A 27,043-nucleotide genomic window follows, 5' to 3' on the forward strand; every position below is an offset into this window, starting at 1 on the left:
AGGGAGGTGAGGGAGGGAGGGAGGGAGGTGAGAGGATGAGGGAGGGAGGTGAGGGGAGGTAAGGTGAGGGAATAGGGAGGGAGGGAGGTGAGGGAGTGAGGGAGGTGAGGGAATAAGGGAGGGAGGTGAGGGAATAAGGGAGGGAGGTGAGGTAGGAAGGGAGGGAGGTGAGGGAATGAGGGAAGGAGGTGAGGGAGGTAAGGTGAGGGAATTAGGGAGGGAGGGAGGTGAGGGAGGGAGGGATGTGAGGGAATAAGGGAGGGAGGTGAGGGAGGGAGGTGAGGGAGGAATAAGGGAGGGAGGTGAGGGAGGGAGGGAGGTGAGGGAATGAGGGAGGGAGGTGAGGGAGGTAAGGTGAGGGAATTAGGGAGGTGAGGGAGGGAGGAAGGGAGGTGATGGAGGGAGGGAGAGAGGTGAGGGAGGGAGGGAGGTGAGGGAATAAAGGAGGGAGGTAAGGTGAGGGAATTAGGGAGGGAGGGAGGTGAGGGAGGGAGGTGAGGGAGGGGGGGGAGGGAGGTGAGGGAGGGAGGGAGGGAGGTGAGGGAATAAAGGAGGGAGGTAAGGTGAGGGAATTAGGGAGGGAGGGAGGTGAGGGAGGGAGGTGAGGTGGGGGGGGGGGAGGGAGGTGAGGGAGGGAGGGAGGGACGTGAGGACGAAACGCCTGCTGAGTCCATCGCCTCCTGACCGTGCGTCCGCAGGGCCCCCCCACGGAATAGCAAGTTGTAAAGGGGTGATGTGCAGGAGTGGCGGGGGGGGGGGTAGTGGTGGTGGTGCACGCCGCTGCTCAGTGCGAGCGGAAGGCGCTGTGCTGGAATCTTTCGTGCGCTCGCCGCAATTACAGCGATTGAACTGCTCCCTTGACGGCCTCTGTGGCTTGATGATGGTCGTGCCCTCCCTCACCTGCCTCACCTCCCCTCACCTCCCTCACCTCCCCTCCCCTCGCCTCCCCCGCCTCTCTCTCACTTGCAACCCAATTCAACCCATTGCTTAAATAATAATTATCATGATAATAGAAGAAAAATATGCAACTGGTGCACAATTTTTTTTTATTTGCTAAGCCATTTGTCGGCATCCGCTGCTGGATGAAGTAGCCCCCCTCCCCATGGCGTGTCGGCGGCCATGGGGATTGTTTGACCTTACCGCACCACGCTGGTCATTGCGGTGTTAGCAAGGGGTTGTGGGGTCAGCCGGGACCGTAACATCCACATCGTGTAAATTGCGGCGTTGTTTTCAGCCTTTGATTAAGAAGAACAAAATCGGGGCACGGGAGGTTGGGTTGCACGTGGTGGAACGTGTCGAGTGGTCCGCGCGCTTGCCCTACCAGCCCGGCTACACGGGTTCGATTCCCGCTCGCGACCAGCAAGAGTGGCGACCGTCCGAACCGTTCCCGGACCTCCCCTCGGCCTACTCGGCCTCGAACGAACACGTGGCGGGCGCGCGTGCAGCGTGCGACGTGAGCGCTGGGTAGGCAAAGGTGGGCCGGGCGTGGCGCCATTTGCCCATCCTTCCTCCCCCGTCGTAGGCCGCGGCCCAGCCTTCATCGGTGCCGCTCGCTCTCACGGCGCTTGCCCGGCGGTCCGTTAAAGGCTACGGGCGGGGGGTGGTGGTGGTGGGTCTCTGACCCGCGCGAGCGGACGAACGTGGCACGGCACGGCCCGGTTTGGGGGCCACGTGCGCTGCGAAGGGAGCAGTCCGACCGGCGCACAGATGCGCGACCACCGGGCGGCGTTAATTATTACCGAGAGCCGCAAAATCATCAACGACTTCAAAGCGAGGAGTTTTTATTCACACACTCCCTGTGACCGCGGTTGTTTTTATTTATTTATGGGAGGTGAACCCCCCGCCGCCCTCCCCCCCCCTTCGTGGCGGGTCACCGCCGAGGAGGAGGAGGAGGTCCGCTGAGCAGCAAAAGGGGAGCAGCGCTAATGAGTCTCCCACTTAACGTGCCGTTCTGCTCTTCCACTCGTTTCCCAGCTCGCCAATCCCCCCCCCCACGAATCCAGGTGGACTTGGCTGATTGTCGTTGTTGTTGTTATCTAACTCAGACAGGCATTAGTCCTGTGTGGAAACGTGCCCATTCCTTTCAAGCTTCCATTTGGTTAAGGTAAGACGAAGCAAGCAGTTTAATGCATAGGCTTTTCGCGACCAATATTATCCATTTTTCGATTTAAAGCTTTCGTGACTGCAGGGATTAATCTTCTTGGTTCTTTCGGTAAAGTCACGTAGAAGGGAAGTAATAAAATAATAAAAATAAAACATTTTATTATACGTGACTTTTACCGAAAGAACCAAGAAGAATATTATCCATATCAAGTCGTTGGGTTAGATCACGTATAAGTATATAAATGCGTCGTTAAACCCGTCAACGCCCCGACAGCCAATTAGTGAGGTTTGTTGCGTAAACAAAACGTGCCAATTTGTTAGTAGTACAGCACACCGCTTGTGTGTTGGAGAGTAAACCCACAATATTTACAATTGTAAATTAGAGAGTAAACCCACGACACAGCCAATTAGTAAGTTGAACTAGTCACGAATTGGCACGTTTGGCTTCCGTGACTCAACCTTGCTGATTGGCTGTGTCGGGTGGTGGTGGCAGGTTTAATGACACATTTATATTGACGCGATCTCACCCAAGCAACCTTTGTTGTGGAAAAGTTTCCGGAATGACCATTGCCCGCTCGTGGTGGCGAAATATTAACTACCTCGCCTGGTATACAGGAGGTCGTGGGTTCGATCCCGACCCTGACGCCTGCTGTATATTTGGAGTCTGCGTGTCTTTCTCAATCATCATCACGGTGGCTATGAGATGTTAACTACCTCGCCTGGTATGCAGGAGGTTGTGGGTTCGATCCCGACCCTGACGCCTGCTGTATGTTTGGAGTTTGCGGTGTCTTTCTCTCTCATCATCATCACTGTGGCTATGAGATGTTAACTACCTCGCCTGGTATGCAGGAGGTTGTGGGTTCGTTCCCAACCCTGACGCTTGCTGTATATTTGGAGTTTGCGTGTCTCTCTCTCATCATCATGACTGTGGCTATGAGATGTTAACTACCTCGCCTGGTATACAGGAGGTCGTGGGTTCGATCCCGACCCTGACGCCTGCTGTATTTTTTGAGTTTGCGGTGTCTTTCTCCCTGTGGTCACGTGGATTTCTGTTCGGGTCCTCCACATCACGCGGTTAAGAGATGTTCGTGAAAAAGAGCTGCTATGGCTCAGTGGGCCTTACCCTGGTACAATAAACAAATTTATAGTTTAGAATCGTTTAGATCTACAGCTCAACACCTTCACCTCCTCCCCACCTCTTTTACGTCCGTACTGGACAAAAACAACACGGCGCCTACTTGCACCCGCGCCTCTTGCTCTCACCCGTTATGTCTGCACTTTTTCTGTTGTTGTTGATGATGATGTTCTGATGTGATGGTTGCAATCGGTGTCTCTGAGGAGCAGGGGGTGGGGAGGAGTAGGAGGAAGGAGGAGGAGGAGAGGGGGGAGGAGGAGGAGGGGGAGGGAGGGTGGAGGGAGGAGGGGTGGAGGAGAAGGCGAGGGGGGAGGAGGGGGGATGTGGGGGAGGAGGGGGATGTGGGGGAGGAGGAGGGGGCAAGGAGGAGGAGCGGGAGGAGGAGTGGGGGGGAGTAGGAGGAAGGGAGGAGGAGGTGGGGGGGGGAGTAGGGGGTGGAGGGGGGAGGAACGTCAAAGCCAGGAGGTGGAGATGTCCGGGTCTTTAACGAGGTGGTGTTTATCCTCAAACGAGGACGATTGTGATGCGAGTCGTCAACGCCTCGCCCGGGGCCAACCACCGAGCGTGAACACGTGACCGATGACCGCCCTCCCCCCACCCCCCTCGTCAGGTGGTGGAGTTTGTTCGCGTCACGCTGGAGAGGGCCACCGCCCGGCGAGGTGGTGGAGGTGGGCACGGGGAGGAGCGCCGCCTGGAAGCAGAGTCCCTGCGCCTGGCCATGGGACTGGCGGCCGCCACGCTCGGCGGAGCCGAGGTGACGAATCCCCCCCCGAGAAACCCCCCCCACCCCCCCCCCATTCCACCCCCCCCCCACCCCAACTGCGCGTGCTGCTGGCTCCCTGCCCTCGGTCCGATTCCAAGTTAACCACCTCGCCCGGTCTGCAGGAGGTCGTGGGTTTGATGCCGACCCTGACGCCCGCTGTATAGTTTTGCGTGCCTCTCGCCCGTGTTCGCGTGGAATTTTCCCCGGGTCCTCCCGGTTTTTCCCTCCGCATTTTGGAATCGACGTCGCCCGTTTAGCACGCGATGGCGAGCCACTTCGTTGAGCGAGCATTTGTGGCGACCAGTTCGCTTCTGAAAAAAATAGCTTCACAGCAGCTCAGCGGGGCCTTCACCTGGTAAAATAAAAAAAATAGTTTAGTTAAAGTCGGTTATAGTTAGTAAGCCTTGCACGGACTGCAGAGCGAGCGGACTGCAGAGCGAGCGTCCCCGACTCGCAATGCGGGATTCGGCTTGACGTTCGCTACCACCCTACGATACTATCGAGTCAGTAGATACTACTAGAGAGTCAGTAGATACTACTGTAGAGTCAGTAGATGCTACGATCGAGTCAGAAGATATTACTATAGTGTCAGTAGATACTACTGTAGAGTCAGTAGATACTACTGTAGAGTCAGTAGATACTACTGTAGAGTCAGATACTACTGTAGTGTCAGTAGATACTACTATAGAGTCAGTAGATACTAATATAGAGTCAGTAGATACTACTAGAGAGTCAGTAGATACTACTGTAGAGTCAGTAGATACTACTGTAGTGTCAGTAGATACTACTGTAGAGTCAGTAGATACTACTGTAGTGTCAGTATATACTACTATAGAGTCAGTAGATACTACTATAGAGTCAGTGGATACTACTGTAGAGTCAGTAGATACTACTATAGAGTCAGTAGATACTACAGAGTCAGTAGATGCTACTATAGAGTCAGTAGATACTACTGTAGTGTCAGTAGATACTACTATAGAGTCAGTAGATACTACTGTAGTGTCAGTAGATACTACTGTAGTGTCAGTAGATACTACTATAGAGTCAGTAGATACTACTATAGAGTCAGTAGATACTCATATAGAGTCAGTAGATACTACTGTAGAGTCAGTAAATACTACTGTAGAGTCAGTAGATACTACTGTAGTGTCAGTAGATACCACTATAGAGTCAGTAGATACTACTGTAGAGTCAGTAGATACTACTATAGAGTCAGTAGATACTACTATAGAGTCAGTAGATACTACAAAATATTCAGTTGATACTACTATAGATTAACGTAACGCCGGGCTTTTATAAAGGTAAAATCTTGACTTTAAGGTGCCATTGTTCCACACGCCCCCCCATAAACGGCAACGCCCCGCTTGGCCCCAGCGCGGGTACACGGCAGCGGCCGATGGGCGCGGGGGGCGTAGTGCCAAGCCGCGTCGGGGGAATTTATCGCCAACTCAACCCGCCCCTATTTACAGTCCCCCATGTTCGATCCGCTGCTGGATGGATGAAGGCCTCCCCAACCACCGTCGTTGTTTGACCGCACACTTCACCGCGCCGTGTTTGCCGAACGGGAGATGGGCGCCTAGGACTCGGACTTGCTCAGATGTCGCACTCGCCGCTGATGTTGGCCGTGGTCCGGAGAAACGGGACGCGGCTCACCCGAGTTTGTAGGTGCGGCGCGCTGACCCCTGGCGCCTGCAGCTCTCCCCCCGTTATCTGGAGCTACGCAGCTCCTCCTGTTATCTAGAAGCCACTGGGAGCTTTGCACTTTTAAATAATATAAATTGAAAGCTAATTTCTTTAGAACTTGCTTTATACATTCAGATTGTTGTCTTCCCCCCCCCCCCCCAGCACTTCCGAGTAGCACGATCGGCTACGTACGGTGCAAAAGAAGTTCGACATACATACACAGACTTAACACAGAGACCCATAGACTCGCACTGAGACCCGTAGACTCACACAGAGACCCATAGACTCACACAGAGACCCATAGACTCACGCAGAGACCCATAGACTCACACAGAGACCCATAGAATCACACAGACCCATAGACTCACACAGAGACCCATATACTCACATAGAGACCCATAGACTCACACAGAGACCCAAAGACTCACACAGAGACTCGTAAACTCGCACAGAGTCCCATAGACTCACGCAGAGACCCGTAGACTCACACAGAGACACATATACTCACAGAGACCCATCGACTTACACAGAGACCCATCGACTTACACAGAGACCCATCGACTCACACAGACCCATAGACTCACACAGAGACCCATAGACTCACACAGAGACACAGACTCACACAGAGACCCATAGACTCACACAGAGACCCATAGACTCACACAGAGACCCGTAGACTCACACAGACCCATAGACTCACACAGAGACCCATCAACTCACACAGAGACCCATCGACTCACAGAGACCCATCGACTCACACAGAGACCGATCAACTCGCACAGAGACCCATAGTTTGTTGTCCTTTCCCCGCACCTCTGATAAAAGCTGTTGGCTACGTACGGTGAGAAAGAAGGTCAAAATGCGTACACACATGCATGATCGGCGACTGACCCTGATGGTAACAACGGCCGTTGGTCACCCGGGGAAATCGTCGCCGAGTGCCGTGACTCTCGCTCCGGAGAGTGCCGCTCCGCTCGTGAGCGTTTGGCTTCTCGCGCGAGAGGACTCCGAACGCGTACGACGTTGTAACGCCCGGAAGCTCTCGCACGGGCAGATTCGGGAAATTCTACTGCCGACTCTTAGCCACCTCGCAGGCCAAGCCTCCCCAACGGCCTGCATTCCCGGCCAGTCTCGCATCTCGGTACTAACCAGGCTCCAACGCCTGCTCAGATTCCGACCGGATCAGGCGCTTCTCTCCGATGCCTGTGCGTCCGCAGTTAAGTCCGGCTGACCGGGCGGCCCAGGCAACCCTGCTGGGTCCCCTCGAGAGGATCGTGAACTCTGACCCCGATCCCGACCTCCGCGACCTGGCCTCTGACCTCCGCATCGCCATAGCGACGCACGGAGCTGTCTGCGGCGACAATTTGGCAGAGGCAGCGCGGGCGACCATCGGCCGGAAAGCGGAGGAATCGGGAGACCAAACACGGTCCGGAGAGGTGAGTGGAGGGGGAGGTGAGCGGAGGGGGAGGTGAGCGCAGGGGGAGGTGAGCGGAGGGGGGAGGTGAGCGGAGGGCGGAGGGGGGAGGGGAGCGGAGGGGGGAGGGGAGCGGAGGGGGGAGGTGAGCGGAGGGGGGAGGTGAGCGGAGGGGGGAGGTGAGCGGAGGGGGGAGGTGAGCGGAGGGGGGAGGTGAGCGGAGGGGGAGGTGAGCGGAGGGGGGAGGTGAGCGGAGGGGGGAGGTGAGCGGAGGGGGGAGGTGAGCGGAGGGGGGAGGTGAGCGGAGGGGGGAGGTGAGCGGAGGGGGGAGGGGAGCGGAGGGGGGAGGTGAGCGGAGGGGGGAGGTGAGCGGAGGGGGGAGGTGAGCGGAGGGGGGAGGTGAGCGGAGGGGGGAGGTGAGCGGAGGGGGGAGGTGAGCGGAGGGGGGAGGTGAGCGGAGGGGGAGGTGAGCGGAGGGGGGAGGTGAGCGGAAGGGGGGAGGTGAGCGGAGGGGGGAGGTGAGCGGAGGGGGGAGGTGAGCGGAGGGGGGAGGTGAGCGGAGGGGGGAGGGGAGCGGAGGGGGGAGGGGAGCGGAGGGGGGAGGTGAGCGGAGGGGGGAGGTGAGCGGAGGGGGGAGGTGAGCGGAGGGGGGAGGTGAGCGGAGGGGGAGGGGAGCGGAGGGGGAGGGGAGCGGAGGGGGGAGGGGAGCGGAGGGGGGAGGGGAGCGGAGGGGGAGGGGAGCGGAGGGGGAGGGGAGCGGAGGGGGAGGTGAGCGGAGGGGGGAGGTGAGCGGAGGGGGGAGGTGAGCGGAGGGGGAGGGGAGCGGAGGGGGAGGGGAGCGGAGGGGGGAGGGGGAGCGGAGGGGGGAGGGGAGCGGAGGGGGAGGGGAGCGGAGGGGGAGGGGAGCGGAGGGGGAGGTGAGCGGAGGGGGGAGGGGAGCGGAGGGGGGAGGGGAGCGGAGGGGGGGGCTCGAGCCGAGCGGCCGCCCTGGTTAATGCCGAGTGTGCACGAAGCGTGGCTGTGCGCCGGCTGCTCGACAGCTTGATGCCGACGGTCCCGCAACATCAGTCGACAAGCGCAGGCCATGTCGGGTCCCGACGTCACGGGCCAAATTGGGGAAAATGTTAAGAGTCGCTTGCCTTTAATTTCTTAATTGGGTAAAAGTCCAGCGGAGCACCACCCTCTACTGGCGGACTTTATTCATCTGTAGGGCATAGCGCCTGCCTTCGCGCTGTAAGAAAAGAGTAATTTTGAAATATTCTAAATTGTTGTTATGATTATCAGAACATCCCCTTGCTCAAGAAAGATTTGGTAATTCTGATTCTGAGTCAGAATCCACATTCCTATGACGGCCTCCATTCCGCAACCACTGATGATGATTTTTCCGCTGTTGTTGATTTACTGCTGCTGCTGCTTCTTCTGATGATTGTGGTGATGATGGTGTTGGTGGTGGCTGATGATGATGGTGGTTGGTGGTGGTGGGGATGATGATGATGTGGTGGTGATGATGATAATGATGGTGGTGGTGGTGATGATGATGGTGGTGTGGTGGCTGATGATGATGGTGGTGATGGTGATGATGATGGTGGTGATGGTGATGATGATGGTGGTGGTGGTGATGATGATGGTAGTGATGATTTGGTAATTCTGATTCTGAGTCAGAATCCACATTCCTATGACGGCCTCCATTCCGCAACCACTGATGATGATTTTTCCGCTGTTGTTGATTTACTGCTGCTGCTGCTTCTTCTGATGATTGTGGTGATGATGGTGTTGGTGGTGGCTGATGATGATGGTGGTTGGTGGTGGTGGGGATGATGATGATGTGGTGGTGATGATGGTAATGATGGTGGTGGTGGTGGTGGTGATGATGATGGTGGTGTGGTGGCTGATGATGATGGTGGTGATGGTGATGATGATGGTGGTGATGATGATGATGATGGTGGTGGTGGTGGTGATGATGATGGTAGTGATGATGATGGTGGTAGTGATGGTGATAATGATGATGTTTTGGCTGATGATGGTGGTGGTGATGATGATGATGGTGGCTGATGATGGACTAATTGAGTTAATCCCCGACCAAGATTTAATGCTCTTGACCTTCATATGACCAAAAATATTATAGTAATATGACCGTCATCATAATATATAAATTGTCATCATTTTGCAGTCAGATACAAATGTTACTATCACTCGCGTTTGTTGTAGCCATTGTTTGATAGCCATCGTGAGAACAAAATAATCGTACCACATTTGTCCCCTTGCATTGGATGGATGGCAGGGTGTCTGTGGGCCGCAGACAACATGGATGGCCGGACTTCAGAAGCACCGATTCATCCGTACGGCTGGATGAGCGTTCATTATTTGATGGGCCCAACTCCCTCTGTGCAAGGGGTTATCGCTTAGCCGGCTCTTAATCGGCCACGTCACGAAATTGGAACCGCTATGAGCGGTTTGACGAGCAAAATATCTTGTCTGGGTGGTGGTGTCACCGGAGCAGCGGTACCACTCGCACCACGTGTCCCGACTTGGGTACCCTTTTCCGGTTTCCTCCCATAGTAAATAATGTAACTGGCATTGCCCCAAAGAGCCCAGTGTTACAAAATGACCTGCAAATTCCTACGTCGGGGATTACACGTAGCAGCAGCATTGCCTGCTACCGCGAAAACTTGGCAGTCTTGGAGACTCGTGAGCAAGCCTTTGCTGGGTAAACAAACATCACGGTAATCATCATCAGCGGTGGCGGCGATCGTGGTGTCGACGCGGATGTGTAACCCACGCGGACTGACCGTGTCTCCCCTGACCCCGCCCACCCAGGGGCGGCCCTCACCACCGCGGGGTCACCGCCCGGCCGCCTCCCCGGTGACCGTGCAGGACATGTTGGAGGCGACCTACGACCCCGAGGTGCCGGTGAGGGCGGGCCGCGTTGCGCACCCTCACCGGGCTGGTCGAGCAGCGCCGCGCCGACGCCGTCGAGGAGCAGGACAAGATCCTCGAGGTGTGCGACGGGGCGCGAAACGCGCGCCAGCTGCGTCCCTCTCTCCGCCCGCCCGCCCCACCCGGCCCGGCCCGGCCCGGCCATCCGTCAAATCAAACAAATGCCAACGTGGGGTTTTTTTTCTTCTGAGGCCTTCCCGTGGCTGCCACGGGTCACGTGGCGGCCGGTGTCGGCTTACGAGGGACCCCCCCCCCCCCCCCGAACTGATTTACCGCCGCCGTTGTTTGCGATTATTTGCGCGGCCCCTCCGAGCGGGGGAAGGCCCCTTGGGAGGGGGCGGGGGTGGCGAGGAGGCCCTGGCGGGAGCGCGTCCACCGCGTGTTCTCGCTGAGTTCGGAATGTAGCGGCCGTCCCGGTTAATCCTGCGGTTGTCTTCGTCGTCAGCCGCACGAATGCCACGCGCCGGCCGCTTTGCTTTCGGAACGGACGTTTGCTGGATCCCCGCGACGTCTTTCGCTGCGTGCAGGGCGCCGCGGTCCAACTTTGCCAAATTAGAAAAATCACTCGGCAGGTTACTCGATTGGGATTCCGCGCGGCAATAACCAATTGCCCCTGCCCCACCCCCCTGCCCTTCCCACCCTACTGCGACAACTTGGCAGGACCCTCTGTTAAAAAGTATTTAAGAAAATCGGCGAGGCTTTCCCTGGACGAACAAGCGGAATAATAACAATAATCAGAATAACCACACGCATTCCCAGTGATATGACGATGTTGACGATGATCCTCGCGTTTTCTGTGATGCCTACCCCCTGCGCTTCTTCTGCCGTCTGGAATGCTCTTCCTTCCGATATTAGGAAGCCACTAAAGCCGTGCACTTCCAAATCGTCATCTAGATTGACAGGCTCGTTTCTTTAAAACTGCTTTTTGCGTTTAGTTTGTTGTACTTCTCTCCGCACGTACGGTGCGAGAGAAGTTCAACACACGTCCTTACATTGTGCCGTTAGTCTCTCTCTTTCTCTCCGTGGCCGCGTGGATTTTTCATCCGGTTTGTCCCTCCGGGTTGTCCCTCCACATTAAGAATTGTACGTTTCGAGTATTTGGCTTCTGCTGTAAATTTCCACGTGATCAGGAACTTTTGTCGGGCTGTCATTTGTGGCCAGGTGCTGCATGGCTCAGCGGGGCCTTGCCTGGTAGAATACAAAATAGTTTCTCTTTTGTTTAAGTGACATTACTCTGCGTAGGAAGCCACTGGAGCTGAGTACTGAGAAAAACTAATTTCTTTAGAACGGATTTTTGTGTTCAGTTTGTCCTTCCACCCCCTCACCTCGCGGTTGGCCACGTCACGGTGCGAGAGCATCTCAACACGCCTATGTACGCCGTGCCGTTGCTCTGCAGGTGTTCCTGGCCAGCGTGGACGACGAAGACCCGTTCGTGTACCTCTCTGCCATTCAAGGTGCGTTGCCGTCTCAAGGTTCTGATTCTGTCTGCACCACGGTGCACCGTCTCCTTTAGCTCGCGTCCTTCCGTTTGCACTGGGGGATGTAAACCGAACTACCGCGGCCGCTCACGTGTTTATTCCCGCCATGGCTTCTTCATCTCTTCCTTGACGTTCACCGATCCTTCCCAGGGTTCCCACCTCGGAACTAGGCAGGGGTTGCGTCGCTGGCCCGGCCGCACCGGCGCCGCTTTGTCCCGCGGACGTTCGTTTTGCTCGCATCCCGCCGGGGCCACCCTGGTTATCGCTGCGGCGGTGCCGGTGTCAACCGGAACGCCGACGTCGCTCGAAGCGAAGTTAAATGACCGTGGCCACGTGTCGAAACATTGCACGGCAAATGGGTCCCAACGTGGACGACGCACGGCGGCGATCGTCTTGCCCTGCCGGCAGACTGCGTCCGTCCGGGAAACGTAGCGGCCCCCAGCGAGGGCACTTCGCGGCAAGAACGACGTGAATGCCAAACGTACTAACTCGTCACTCGAGGGCGACTTCAGCTACCAGTTGGCCAATCTCTCAGCCCCCCCACCTCCCACGGCCTGGTAAGGCAGCAGCAGCCACGCGGCAAGCCGGTGCCAACAATTGCCCAAGCTCTGCGGTCCTCTATATATTGAACTAAACTACTTTTATTTGACCGTAAGGGCCCACTGAGCTGCTGTCTGGCTCTTTGTTCCAGAAGTAATTCTCGCCACCACGCAAATTACAGGCCGGGCGTAAGCGTCGGACGTTCCGTGCCTCTTCCTACGCTCATCGTGATTCCCGTAATTCGCTCTTGACGAGGCTCCGCTCCGCACCGAGGACCAGGGACCGTCACCGCCGGGCCGTCGTTTCTCCGTGGCGGGAGGGGGGAGAGGAGGGGAGTCGGGGTGGAGCGGATGGGTGGGACTTATTTTTTTGTTCCAGCTCACCCTGATTATAATTATTGTTGATTTGATTTATGCTAAGAGCTTGGGGCAGGGCACAACGTTAACAATGATAGCACATGGTCGTGTCTGGTTACGGAATGAATGGCAGTCAGAGACCATAATTTGTAGCAGTGACGTAAACTACAACTAAACTGCTATTTTACAAGCTAAGGCCCACTGACCTTTACGGCTCTTTTTTCAGAAGCAACCTGGCCACAAATGGTAGCTCAGCAAATTGGCTTATCATCGTGTGGAAATGTCTAGCAGCCAAATACTCTTGATCGCACGTTGATTCTAAATGTGGAAGGAAAAACCGGAGGGCCAGGAGACAAATCCACACGATCATGGGCGACATGCAAATTCCAAATATACAGCAGCAGGCATCAGGGTCGCGATCTAAACCATGGCTCATGTATACCAGGCGAGTTAGTTAACATCTTCTAGCCACCGTGATGATGATTCGAGAGGGGTTAAGATGTTAAAACATCAAACAGACACCTTTTACAAGGAATCATGGCTGCATTAAGAGAGTTAACACCGGCATGTCCAGAATCAGCAACTGCATTTATACCGCAGGAGGAATCCGATGGGCTATGAAGCTCTTGTTCACAGATGTCCGTTTGGGGTGTGCAAGAACGCTACAACAACAAACAGAACAACAACACGATAGGAGTGCAAAGTATGGGCAGGGTAAACGAATCCTTAAAAAATAAATAGACAAATAATGCCTGACAATTTATATATTTTTTTCCAGTTATAAAACCCACACTGAGCTGTTGGCTTCTTCCTCGGAAGTGACCCGCCCCGTCACAAACGACAGCCCAGCGATGTGACCTTTCGCACAACAACAATATAAATAATATAGACGCATGCTGCTAAGTACACTCCGTCCACGGGGGGCTGGGGGGGTGGAGGCGGCACGGCGTGCTGGCGTCGTCGGGGTTTCTCTTCGCGACGACGCGGTGGGCTTCGACCCGCGTGACTCACCCCTACGTCCTGTGGTGTTTGACGCTCATTTGTACACCCCCCCCCCCGCGACCTGACCCGACCCCCCCGGACCCGTCACCACCCCCCCTCCTCCCCCCCACATCTTTGACTCATTTATCCCGGCCCGGGGGACCTCGCTTACCTTGCCTCACAAGGGCGGAGGCCGCCGCCGCCACCACCGCTACCACCAAATGCGTTGCCGAAACCGTGGCGCGTAGTAAATACGTCATCTGATGTAACGTTCGCGGCAGCGCGCGCGCGCGCGCACCCCTTGCGTCTAATTAGTTGTTCATGTCGCTCGCGTTCTCTGCGAGCGCTTTGGCTTTGGAGCGAAGTTTTTCTTTTTTCTAAGACGATTAAACTTTTTTTTTACTTCACACTTTACGCTCCGGTTTGCGCCATCGGCGTCGCGTCTCGGGATGGAGAGCGGTGCCGTTCAAAACTCGCGCAGAGCGGAGCGTCGGCCCCCCCCCGTTGTGCGTTGAGAGAACGGCACGCAGGTGTAGAGATTGCGGGAACCGCCTCCGAGATGCCTTCCTCCGTCGGTCCTGGCGGTGTTTTTTTTTCTTTCAATCCGCACAACCATAGGGTGGCGAGAAACTCGATTGGAAAAAAAACGCCGATATTTTGACTGCATATGCAGTCATTGGCGCTTAATTTTTGTATTGACCCTGAAGGAATGACTGATGGTGGTGATGGTGATGACGGATATGATGATAATGAGAGTCATGATGATTACGATGGTAATAATGACGACGACGACGATGACATCATGATGTTTGCGCTGGTGGTGGTCGTGATGGTGGTAATGACGATGATGGAAATGTCAACAAAGTTGATGACGATGACAGAGATGATGATGATGGTGTTGCCGATGATGGTGGTTATAGCAATGACGGCGACGATCATCCTGATGACAGTGATGATATCGAGGGTGAATCAACCCTGACCTGATGTGAACTCGCGACCCTGCGTTTAAGAGCCCACTCTAGGAGCGAGCCACACCGTGGCAGCTCCGAGCACGCACCGTAAGTATTGTGGGGGGAGTCCATAGCTATGGGTGGGGGTGGGTGTCTGGGGGCACGTGGAGGCCGTTACCCCCACCCGGTTTCAAATGTGCCCCCCCCCCCCCCATGCCTCGTAGTGGCGACGAGGTAGGGAGGAGGGAGAAGGAGGGAGAGGCCGATGTGGTTTTGCGTGGAGGATCGCCGCGTCACGATTTCTGAAATGGGCTCGAGCGGTGATCCAACGTCCGTGCGACGTCCGACCCGATTATTTTATTTGCCGCCCCACGGCCCCCGCTGCCCTTCCCCCACCCCTCCCTTGAGGGGCAGCAAGGCATCGTGGGTAGAGTTGTAAATTTCCTTAGTGTCGTCGATATGATCGCGTGTGGGGAATTAAAAAAAACACGACATAAAAGCCTGGTTTGTGCGTCTGAGGGAGAATACCAGGTGTTGTAGGCTTGACGGGGCGGGGGGGGGCGGGTTGGGTGACTCCTATTGGGGTGGAAGCACGGAGACGTGGGGGATACTTGTGAAGAAGCCTTCTTTGGGAGGTTATAACGGCGACAAAAGACCGCTAAGCAGCTCCTCGTACGGCGATCGGTGTACCGTGATTATTTACAGGGGGGGGGGGGGGGGGGGTGCTCGCTCCCGCATAAGTCGTGGACAAAATAGAAAGTCCTCCGAAAAAATAGTTCAGGGAGAACCGCGAGATGGTTACCGCCCGTAATGACGCAGCTGGTAACGTGAAACGTGATGGGGGGGGGGCGGAACGCGGGTCTGTACGTACGTGTGTTGAACTTGGTTCTCACCGTACGTGGCCAACCGCGCAAATCGGAGGCGCGGGGGGGGGGGGGAAGACAACAAAGCTAAACACACAAAGCAGTTCTAAAGAAATTAGTTTGTCAATCTGGATGCTTTAAAAGTGCATCATAGCTCCCAGAGGCTTCCCAATATCGGACGGAGGAGGCGTTCCAGACGGCCGCGGAAAGCGCATCTGAAAGCACCCTCGAAGTGATCGTCCTTGAGGTCTGCGCTCGCCTCCTCGCGCGTGTTCGAGCTGTGTGACGCCCGCGTGTTGGTCGTCAACGATTTCCCAAATTTTGAAAGAGACGACGGTGACGGGACGAGGGAATTCCAACGTGGTGCGGGGGTTAAAGGGGAAGCACAGAGAGACCTGTGGCGAGTGAGTGTGCCGCTGTGGTCTGCAGCGTGGCGGTTGAACACTGTTTGCACGAGACTCGACAGCCAGTGCCTGCGCCGAGGCCGAAGCCTCAGCATGGTGGAGTTAACCGAGGGGCGAAGTTCGCGGGAACAGTAGACATGGAAGTGGCGGCGAGCGAGCGAGCGGCTGGAGTGAATCGGTGAGCGCTGGACCATCAGTCAGCCTGACTGCTTTACGTCGGCGTCTAACTTCTAAATGCCCATGGAGAGGAAATCTCAGCAATGGGGGGGGGGAGGGGTCATTCGGGGTGACAAGAAGCTCGAAAAAAACGACAAGAAGCTAAAAAAAAAGGCAACAAGTCAAACGCGGTGCAGCGCAGCGTTGATTTACAAGATTTGCCCCGTCTTAATTTACGGTTCGCTGTTATGTTTTTGTTCTAAAGCGCGTACTGGCGAGCGTCAAAATCCAAGGGGGTGATTTATTCGGCGGAAAAGGGGTGGGCCGGATTGTGACCATGAGACCGGTCCTCCCACCATGCCTTGCGTGTGTCACGTGACGCTGCCACGCTGCGTTGTGTCGCCCCGGGTGGCGGCGGCGGTGGCGTGCGCCTGTGACCCCCGGCACCGCCGAGGCAGCGTTTGAGGGTTGGTGGATCGACGCACTCCCGTCTACCGTGTGGGCGTCGAGGAGGTGCCATAACATCCCGGACTCGCCGGCAGAAGGCGGCACGGCGAAGTGGACTAATCGCCATCCGATTCCATCCGTACGGGGGATCGAGCGCGTGGGTTTTTCTCCGCGTGCTCTGGTTGCCTCCCGCTAGTGTGAACACCCCTCATCTATCGGCTGACAACGGATTGGGGCGCCATGGTGGGGAGATGACGTCAGCCTCGCTCGCCTCGTACGCAGGAGGTCGTGGGGTCGGCACGTCTCTCTCCCCGTGGTCGTGTGGATGTTTTGCTCCGGGGCCCTCCGGTGTTTCCCCTCTTCAGACTCGCGCGTTGAGAGTATTCGGCTGCGATAATTTTGAACATGGTAAGCCGCTCCGGTGAGCTGTCGTTTGTGATTGCCACGTGGCTCCTGACAAACAGCTGCATGGCAGCTCAGTGGGCCTTCCCTTTGGTAAAATAAAAACAGATTAGTTTAGAAAACATCTTAGAATATAAGCCCCAATGCAGGACCCTCGTGGAACAAACTAGATAATGTTGCCGGGTAATGAGGTAAAGCACGAGGGAGATGACAGTCTGCGAGCGCAGCCTTGTTTCTAGACACCGGCTCGAAGGAGTCGAGATTGTGTCGCTGTAAACAGCGGCAGCACGATGAGATGACTGTGCCGGTTTCACCCTTGCAAGGAATCATCGCAAGGTCGCCGCGCTTGTCTCTTCCGTGAGTGGGCGATCAAGAGGGCAGCCTGCCGCGTGACTGCGGCGGAAGCGTTGCACCTCGTCAATTCGTGCGCCTCGCGCTCGTTCAGTGGAGGTGGAGAAGCCATTGGCAGCTTCACGCCAGCGGCCCCTGAACCAGCGAGAGAACTCTGGACACAAACCTCGGACAGCCGCGCTGCTCAGCGACATTAAGTCTGCAGAGAACCACGCAGCAGAAGATGAAGAAGATAAACAAGAAGAAGAAGTAGAAGACGATCGATGATGATCGATGCTGAAGAGCCATCGTTGCCTCCTGCCACCTTTTGGCTCGGAGGCTTCCCGTGGGGCTGCCCTCTCTCCCGGCCACTGCGGGGACCGTCGGCCACTGCCCGAGGGTGACGGTCAACGCGTTCGTCCACTCGTCCTCCTCGTCGTTGACCGACCGGGGACCCCCCCCCCCCCTGCGCCACCCAATAGCGCCAGACGTGGGGTGAGGGGGTGGGGGGGGGGTGGAGGCAGCTCTGGCGTCCCCCCCCCTCCTCTCTCCGCTCTGTTGCACGCGTCTGCACTTGACCCACTTCGGCAGCGGCGCCGCTTGCCGACGGCGATGACGGCCGCTGCGGTGGGCGCAAAGGCTCCTCCAAAGACGCCCACGGCGGCTCGCGTCCACGAACACGCGTCCCCCCCCCCCCCTCCGTTTTCGCGCGTGTTCGCGCCGTCGCCATCGCCGGGCTCCCGGCCGTGAGACTCGATGGAGCGATCGTTCTGCCTTCTACCCTCCTCGCTCGCTCGTTGTTGTCGCCGCTCCCGTTTGTTTTCCCAACTCGTTTGGGGGCGGCGGGGTATTTGAACGTTTTATTCGTCAACGTTGGGGCCTGATCGTGGCGCCGGCGAACGGCGTTGCCGCCCCGCCGTGAAAAACGCGAATCCGAGAAGCTGCTGTCGTTTAAAAAAAAAAATCTAACGAGAACGTGAAAGGACGATGCGTCCTTGGAATTAGCAGCGAGGTGGAAAGAGGAAAGCGAGGATTGGCGAGCGCAACGCGGAGCGTCAGAGCCATCGAATTTTTGTTGTCGTTGTTGGCCGTTAAGAAGAGCGGAGTGGGCGGTGGGCAGGGCACATCGCTCGGAGGGACAGTAGTCGACTCGAGCGATGGCCAAGAGAGGGAGTGTTGGCCCGCCCGAGAGAGAGGACGTCCGTGGTGGAGATGGGCCTCCAAACGCCGTCGCGCTCGGAGGCAGCTTCGGTTCCCTTCCACTAATTATCGGCATCGCGGAGCGGTGGCGATTATAATAATTCACCCGGCGGTGCGAGCTCGATTCCCGGGTGCGGCTGTGACGCCCGCGACGATCGATTTCCGAGCCGGTCCTAGATCTCCTTCCCGCCCTCGTCTATTCCCGCTTGTTCGATAACGAGCATGGTGAAGTATGGTCAAGCAAACCACCGTGACCAACACATCATGGGGGGGGGGGGGGGTGTGGTGGGGGCTTCATCCAACGGTAGCTTGACCAAAAAAAGGTAAAGTATCATCATTGCAGTGATTTTAAAATATTACCTAAATCTCAAAATGTAAGTTAGCTTCCGCGGGCAGCCAATATTCACCTCGTTTTTTTTTTTTTCTCTCAACAACAATAATAACCGCCATTCGCCACTAAGTGGCGGTGACATTACGCTTGTGCCAGGATAAGTGAACGTTGAGGCCACGTGAAGTATTGAACGCCCGCTGGCAGGAGGTCATGGGGCAGACCCAGGTGCCACGGGTCGACTGACTGTAATGACTGGCTGATGCACCACCTGTGCCCCCTAATGTGCTAACTTGCTGTGCTTTAGCCACCCGGCTCTCCGCTCGTTGTTGTGAACGTCGTTCCTCCGCCCTCCGTTGTTGTTGGAGGGCGACTGCCTCCAACTGCCCAGTAGCGTCCTTCACGAGCCTCCTCCACAGAGGCCGATCTTGACACCGCTGGTACCAGTCATCGGCAAGTCCACTCAGCTCCACGTCCTCCTGTACCACATCACTCCATCTCTTCTCTAGCCCGTGCTGCGCCCGTTTAGCTCCTTCTATTCGGCCGAACAAAAGTTGTTTATGCGGCACACACACGCGCACGCGCGTAAAATAATACCGCAGCGTGTACCTCTCGGTTGTGAGCGCGTGGCGTGCGAGGTACGCGCATTCACCTCTGCTAAGATGCCCCCCCCCGCTTTATGGCAAGCGCAGCTGGCATCTGCGGCCCAGCGAAGCTTGGCAGGCGGGCGGGGGGGGGGGGGGTACGGCTTTGTGCGACGCGATACTGTTCATACGTAAATACCGGCCCCCCACCCACACACACACACCCCCCCGCCAGCGCTTTAAATCAATTACCAGTGAAACCAGCACACGTATTCAATGGAAACTTGACCTTCTCTCGATTTGCAGCCTGCTGCCGCCGTAACAGGCCGTTGTGTCTGGGCCCCATGTCGTGTGTGTGTGTGTATCGGCGGTCGGTTGGTGCCTGGCAGATCAAAAGGTGCCGCTCGGTTGCGCGCGGAAAAAATTTGCCGGGGAAAATTCGCGTTGGCGGAACGCCGTGGCCACCAGATTTATTACCGGACCCGGAAAACGAGACGGCTTCCCTCCAGCGCTCGATGCCCACGCGCTCCGCTCCCAGATTGACAACAAAGATCGCCGTCACCGTCTCTAAGATCCTCCTCTGCGTGATTTGGAATTGTTTTATATGCACAGGAGAGCCCCTGTTAACGAATCGCTAAACAACGGGCCTCCATAGAGGCCAATGTGTAGTGTATAGTATAGTAGTGTAGTGTATAGTGTAGTGTATAGTAGTGTAGTGTATAGAAGTGTGTAGTGTATAGTAGTGTGTAGTGTATAGAAGTGTGTAGTGTATAGTAGTGTAGTGCCTCCATAGAGCCCAATGTGTTTGCTTACCAACCATTACCCTGTTAGGTATGGTAAATATAAATGTATTGGTTAACCATGTTTATTTTAATATTATGTGTGTTTGATATTTTTAGTATATATGTATTGATATCCATTGTTTAAATATTTAAAACTATTTTTTTTGTGTGAAAAAGGGGTAACTTTAGATGGTGTCGGAACGAATTAAGCCTTTAACGTGAATTTCCTATCCTCGCTTAACGACCAAATCACTAAACGACCGGTATTCGTGGAACTAATTACCGTCGTTACGAGGTGTTCTACTCTGTAGATATACACACACACCCACTGCGGGCACCTGCGTGATCTCTCTTAACACCCACTCGAGCTTTGCTCTAATAACTCTACCTATTTACATAACTTGCCCGCTCACTCGCTCGCTCACTCTCTCCCACTCTCGCTGACTTTCGGGCTCACTTTCTCCCTGGCTCACTCGCTCGCTCGCTGTAGATCTCTGGTTCGCTCACTCGCTGTGGCTCTCTGGCTCACTCTCTCTCGGGGTCGCTCGCTCGCTCCCTCACTCCCTCGCTCCCTCTCTGACTTGGCTCACTGCGTCGTTACGCAAGATTCCAATTTGCCATGAACTTTTTTCCACCAACCACGAATAATTGAATCCCCCCTACCCCCGCCATCCTCCCGTTTGAGCTCCGCCGCGAAGATATTGGCACCAGATAGCCGGGTCGCCCCACACGTTCACGGGGTGGGCGCCCCCCCCTCCCGATTACAAAACCTCTGTCCGCTGACGAACCATTCCTACTTATGCCCGCGCGCGCTTCATCTCCCTCCTTAATTCCTCCCGCTGCCCCCCCCCCCTCTTCCCCCCAAAAGCCTTGATTAAATGGGCGTTTAATTGCGAGCGCTTTTCCACACATCTTGAAGCGGTTTAGGAGAAAAAGCACCGGGCCGTGCGTAGGCTTCTATTTAATTCCTCTCCAGCCCCCCACCCTCCTCCTCGCCCCCCCACCAATTTCTGTAACCTCTCTCTCTCTCCCTCTGTCTCCCTCTCTCTCTCCCTCTCTCTCCCTCTCTCTCCCTCTCTCTCCCTCTCTCTCTCTCCCTCTCTCTCCCTCTCTCTCCCTCTCTCTCGTGTCATTTGCTCGGACCGCTTCGCTCCGCCGACCGGCGACAAAAAAAAACCCACGAGGCCGAGCCCTGCCACTTGCGCTCAGCGCAGAGCCTCTGCAAACCCCGCCGACGATGCCAAACAGACTTGCTGGCGGTGCAGGGGGCGGTGGTGGGGGGGGCGGTGGTTGGGGGGGGGGTGGTTGGGGGGGGTTGTGGGGGGGGGCGGTGGTGGGGGGCGTTCTACAGATGCCGCGGGCGACGCAGGACCCGACCGCACTCGGAGGCGATCGATCGGAGCACGGTGTCGGATTGTCCGCGTGGGTTTTGAGCCGCGGGAGAGCGGAGGGAGGGGTGGGAAGGAGTGGAGGGATAGAGGGGAGGGAGGGGGAAGCTAGGGGGGAGGGGGGAGAGGGAGTAGCTCAAAGTGGGGCAGTGACCTCGTGTGGCACGGCGGTGGTGGCGAGCAGCTTGCGTGGCGCCATCACCCGGGGCGCGAGGACGACCGAGGTCCAGGGGCAGCGCTCGAGATCGGGAACGCCGGATACCACTCTGGCCTTCATTCAGGCGTTGATTCGATCATTCATTGAGCTGTTCATTTATTATTTTGACCTTTCATGCATTGACTTGTTCTTTCATTGAGTCTTAAGTTTGTTCAGTCACGCGTGCATTTCTTCATTCATTCACACGTGCATTTCTTAATTCATTCACACGTGCATTCGTCTGTGCTCATTTGTTTGTTCAGTTGTCCATTCATTCCCTCGCCGGTACGTTTGAACGTTCGTACATTTATCACGTTCCTCGAAGAGTGGCAGACTCATGCACCGTTTCAGTGCTGGCGACAGGCTCAGCGGCAGCTTGGATAGTTTGGGTTCAATTAATCCAGATTAAGAGCACCCTTTTTTATTCTTCAGCCTCGCAAAGACAGCGTGGACGTTGGCAATGCTAAGGAATGCCATCTCAAAGTCTGTATTATATATAAAAACAGAGACAAAGATCCCCCGTGTAGCCTGAACAGACTGTTGGGGCAAGCGCTGCTAGCGAGCACCGATGAAGGCTGGCACGGCACACGAGGGGGTGGGTGGCCAACACCACGCCCGGCCACCTTTGTCTCCCCAGTGGCGATGTTTACACACGATAACCAGGTACTCATTTGACGCTGAGTCGACTTAGGGGAGGCCAAGGACCGGTTCAGACAATCGTCACCGGTGTTGGCCATGAGCATGAATCGAACCTAGGTCGCCGGCTTCGTGGCGCAGCGCGCAAACCACGAGGCTCCCGCCATATATGTGCGTCGTCACACGCACACACTGTGCACGCGCGTCTGTGTGTATCGCCACGCGTTGTGTCGTGGTGAGCTCGCGCTCTGCGCTACAAACCACAGTGACCCAAAGGTTCGATTCCTGCTGACGGCCAACAAAAGTGGCAGTGGATATTTGAACCGGTCCCGGACCTCCTCTTACTGTACACTACACTAATATACACTATACACTACTATACACTATACACTACTATACACTACTATACACTATACACTACTATACACTACACTAATATACACTATACACTAGTATACATTATACACTACTATACACTATTATACACTATACACTATTATACACTACTGTACACTATACACGACTATACACTACGCTACTATACTCTAAAATATACACTACACTACTATACGCTACACTATACACTACACTATAAATGAGTACCCGGTGCTGGCGAGACTTAGGTGGCCGGGCATGATGCTGGCCATCCATCCGCTCGTGTGCTGTGCCCGGCCTTCATAGATGCTCTCCAACAGTTTCAGTTTATTCTGAAGTATCCTGTGAGCTAATAAACTCTTTAAGGTCGGGTTTCACCAATTAAAAACCACACGCACGTTTCCATGACGGACATAACGCATCGGAGACAAACAAATGACGAATACAAATTAATTTGTATCTTTGAAAAGCATTAAGGAATGAAAAAAAGTGTTGGTGGCAGAGGTCGCAAACGGGTTTTGATTCCTTACCCGTACCCGGCCGCACCAGGGTCTCAAACGGGTACCCGTACCCGGCCAGGTACGGGTAGGGTATGGGTATCGGGTAGGGTACGAGTATCGGGTACCTGGTTGCGACCTCTGGTTGGTGGTGAAGCACACCATCTCCCAAAAAACACGATGTTTAAATCTCCAATTACAAAATTTTAAAAATATATATATACATTGCAGACCACGACATTGCACCAAGCGAAACACAGGCCGTTTGGGGGCACTTGCCCCAAGGCTATGAGGGGAGACGGGGGGGGGATCTTTGTCTTCATAGCTAACACGTAACCACCGTATGTTTATATTCTGTTTAATGTAAACACAGTGTGGCAGTACAGCAAACCTCAGACCGTGAGTGAGAAAGAGATGTGTCCTGACGCGCTGAATGTATTTGGAGTTTGCGGTGTGTGTCTCTGTCTTTCTCTCCCCATGGTCGCGTGGATTTTTTCTTCTGGGTCCTCCGGTCCCCCCCCCCCCCCTTCTCCACATTTATAAAGATCCATTGAGATTATTTTGATGATTCTGATTATTTTGAGTGCTCGTGAATGTCCAAATGATGGTGCCACTTTTGTTGAGCTATCATTTTGTGGTGGCCAGGTCACTTCTGAAAAATAAGTTAATGCATCGGTGGGCTTTGCCTGGTAGGATAGGGAAGGTTTAGTTGTTGTTGTATTTGTGTGTATTTGGGTGATCGGTTTAATTTTCTTGTACTTTGCACTGCCAATCCTGTTTTCGTACTGTTTGTTGTTCTTCCAATTTTACCCACCCCAAAAGAGCATGATAGCCAATCGCATTCCTCCAGGATCAATAAATAGTCTGATTCTATAATCCATTCACCACTGCAATAGCGGTGCCACACTGCCTCTGCACGGTTCAGCGACAGCGGCAGCAGCAGTCCGCGTGAAAGCTATTTCCCCCCCGTCTGTCTCAGAGTCTCTGTGTCCACGTGATCTTCGTTTAGTTGTTGAAGACAGGCAGCCCGTGAAGGTTGAATCAAGTCTCATTATCCTGTGGTTGTGGTGATGATGGTGGTGGTGATGGAGTTGGCACAGTAGGGGGCACAGGTGATGCATCGACCAGTTATTTCAGTCAGCCAACCCATGGCACCTGGGTCTGTCTGGTGACCTCCTGCCAGCGAGTGTTCAACATTTCACGTGGCCTTAAAGTGCACCTGGCCTGGCACAGGCGCCGTGGTGATGTCACCGCCACTTAGTGGCGATTGATGGTGGTTATTGTTGATGACGGTGGTGGGAGTGACCCATAGACTAACACAGAGACCCATAGACTCACACAGAGACTCATAGACTCGCACAGTGACCCATAGACTCACACAGAGACACAGAGACTCACACAGAGACTCATAGACTCACACAGACCCATAGACTCACACAGAGATTCATATACGCACACAGAGACTCATAGACTCGCACAGTGACCCATAGACTCACACAGAGACACAGAGACTCACACAGAGACTCATAGACTCACACAGAGACCCATAGACTCACACAGAGACCCATAGACTCGCACAGAGATCCATAGACTCGCACAGAGATCCATAGACTCACACAGAGACCCATAGACTGTCCCTCTTTCTGGCTCTGTTTAATTCACAGCATCGTCCGTGCCTCAGCGCAGCCTCTGCCCTCAAATGCATACGCTGTCCCTTCAAACGCATCTCTCTAGCACGCGGGCCATTCCCTGCAGTTAGGGCATCTGGTTTCCCCTGCAATTTCTTAAATTGTCCAGAGAAAGGTATAGTTGTTTAGGTATAGATGCTTATTGTTGCTCTGTCTTACAATCGTCGGCCCTCATCCCAAATTCTCTCTTTTTCTTCATATTTTTCACCAGAATATAAAGCTTATTTTTGTTTCTTCTAATTGCCTTCTGTGGAAATCGTCTCGATTGCCAGGCCCCTGCGTCTGATGATAATGGTGGCTGATGATGATGGTCGTGGTGGCTGATAGTAATGATGGTGGCTGATAGTGATGACGGTCGTGGTGGCTGATAGTGATGATGGTGGCTGACGATGATTATGGTGGTGGTGGTTTTGGCTGCCGATGATGGTGGTTTAACTTTCAAGTTTATTTATTAGTTATAGCCCTGTGAGCCATGTGGCTCTTGACTCTTTGGGTATTTCGGTAAAGTCACGTAAGACAAAAAATGTCCGGGTCCAGATTTGCAACTTCTAGTTTTAGTTGGCTAAATTTTATCACAAGTCCTCTGATGTTGACGTGGAGAACACCAACACCTTTCCTGCCAGAAAAATCTACAGAATTATACGAGTTCTTTACATTTGGACCAGGGTGAAGCTCAATACCTCCCAGAAATAAGAAAAGTAGAATTAATAGTTTGCGCAAGTATTTGATGAAGAGCGGCGAACCTTGGAAGAATAGCAGCAGCTCGCAGATGGCGACATTTTAAAGAGCAGAATTAAGTTTGGAAGCAGAGCTGGTGAAGTAATGGGACAGAGATAGGGTTTTAAATGATCCAATGATGGAGTGTAGAAGTGGCTATGAGCTGTTTCACTCGCAGATGTAGCATCAAGTACGGACGAGAAATAATGAGCGTGGTCGGTGGGAGAGTTGAGTTTGGCACTTCATATGGCCGGGAGGGACAGTAGTTGGATACACAACAGAATGAGAACTGCCCTCTTTAAAATATAATGGGTACACACAGTTAAACACGCAAGTGAAAAAGTGCTCGTTAGCCGAGCGCGAGAACATCTTGCCGCACTCGTCGCACGTGTACGGCTTCTCGCTCGTGCGCTTGAGCTTGTTGAACTTGAGCGACAAGGAATAGTTGAACTTTTTTCCGCATACGTCGCAGGCTTAGGGCAGGTCGCCCTTGTCGAAACGCGTGTGCCGTGCCAGGTACTGGGGGCTGGGCAAAGCGCTGGGGTCGTAGGTGACCCCATCTTCTGGACCCTGAAAACTGACGACTCAAGGGGTGAGAGGGCTGAGACCTGGCGAGCAGCAGCAGGAGGATGAGGAGGCTGCGGCCACGCTCACAGAAGCCAGGGGGGGTGCGGTAGAGCCGACCGGCGAGTAGCTCGCGATTTGGTACTTAGACGTCTGATGGTGGTGGTGGTGTAGCTGCTGCGGCCGCGGTGGTTGTTGTTGCTGTAGCTGCAGTTGTAGCGGTGGATGTTGTTGTGGTGATGGTAGCAGTGGTTGCGGCGGTTGTGGTGGCGGTGTCTGCGGCTGCTGGGCCCTCATGCGACACTGCGCTGCAGCCACGATGCGCTCCCCCTGCACGTCCTGGTAGCCCATCTTGGAAATGAACTCGAGGGCCGCGTCAAGGCCACCGCTGTTGGTCTGTTGCAAGGCAGTCACAGCCATCTCCTGAGCCACCCTGCCATCAACAAGTCTGCCACCATCTGTCTATCTGGTGGTGGTGGCTGATGATGATGGTGGTGGTAGTGGTGGCTGACGATGATGGTGGTGGTTGGTGGTGGCTCATGATGATGGTGGCAGTGGCGGCTGACGATGATGATGGTGGTGGCTGACGATGATGGTGGTGGTGGTTGGTGGTGGCTCATGATGGTCCGCGGCCACCACCACCGGCCACGATTATCTGAACCGGTCCTGGGCCTCCCCTAGGTCGACTCAGTCTCACAATGAGTACCTGGTGCAGTGTGTAAACATCGCCACTGGGTAGACAAAGGCAGCCGGTCGTGGTGCTGGCCACTGACCCACTCGTGTGCCATGCCGGCCTTCATAGGTGCTCGCTAACAACACTTGCCCCAACAGTCTGTTCAGGCTATACGGGGGATCTTTGTCTTTGTCTCGTGTGAGATCGTGATTGAGCGATTTGCAGGTTAAATTCTTTTCAGCATTGGGATGTTGTGTTCGGGGCCAATGCCAGTCACGTGTCGTGTGTGGTCGCTTTCGGAGACTGTGGGAGGGAGCCCAGAGAACAGGGGGTGGAACAGATAGAAAAGGCGGGCAAAGAGGTCGGGAATCGAACCCCCAGGGCTGTTCTTGGTGCGAGGTCACACGAGGGTCACCACTGTGCCACCACCGTGCCAGCGGTCTGGCTGACACATTGGGCGCCCGAAGCAGAGA

The 27,043-nt window shown here is 55.0% G+C and overlaps 1 protein-coding gene across 1 annotated transcript in view; it reads left to right on the forward strand.

Annotated features, from left to right (window-relative positions):
• The window catches only part of TANGO6 (transport and golgi organization 6 homolog), a 71,400-nt gene extending 59,041 nt beyond the window's left edge, over window positions 1–12,359 (forward strand). Inside the window, 5 exon segments of the mRNA XM_078619511.1 lie at window positions 3,849–3,992; window positions 6,902–7,120; window positions 9,916–10,017; window positions 10,019–10,096; window positions 11,432–12,359. Coding sequence (XP_078475637.1) covers window positions 3,849–3,992; window positions 6,902–7,120; window positions 9,916–10,017; window positions 10,019–10,096; window positions 11,432–11,548 — 660 coding nt within the window. The 3' untranslated portion in view covers window positions 11,549–12,359.
• The last annotated feature ends 14,684 nt before the right edge of the window (window positions 12,360–27,043 follow it).

This window comes from Lampetra planeri, chromosome 63, assembly GCF_965212315.1.
Source record: "Lampetra planeri chromosome 63, kcLamPlan1.2.h2, whole genome shotgun sequence".
NCBI classification, from domain to species: domain Eukaryota; kingdom Metazoa; phylum Chordata; class Hyperoartia; order Petromyzontiformes; family Petromyzontidae; genus Lampetra; species Lampetra planeri.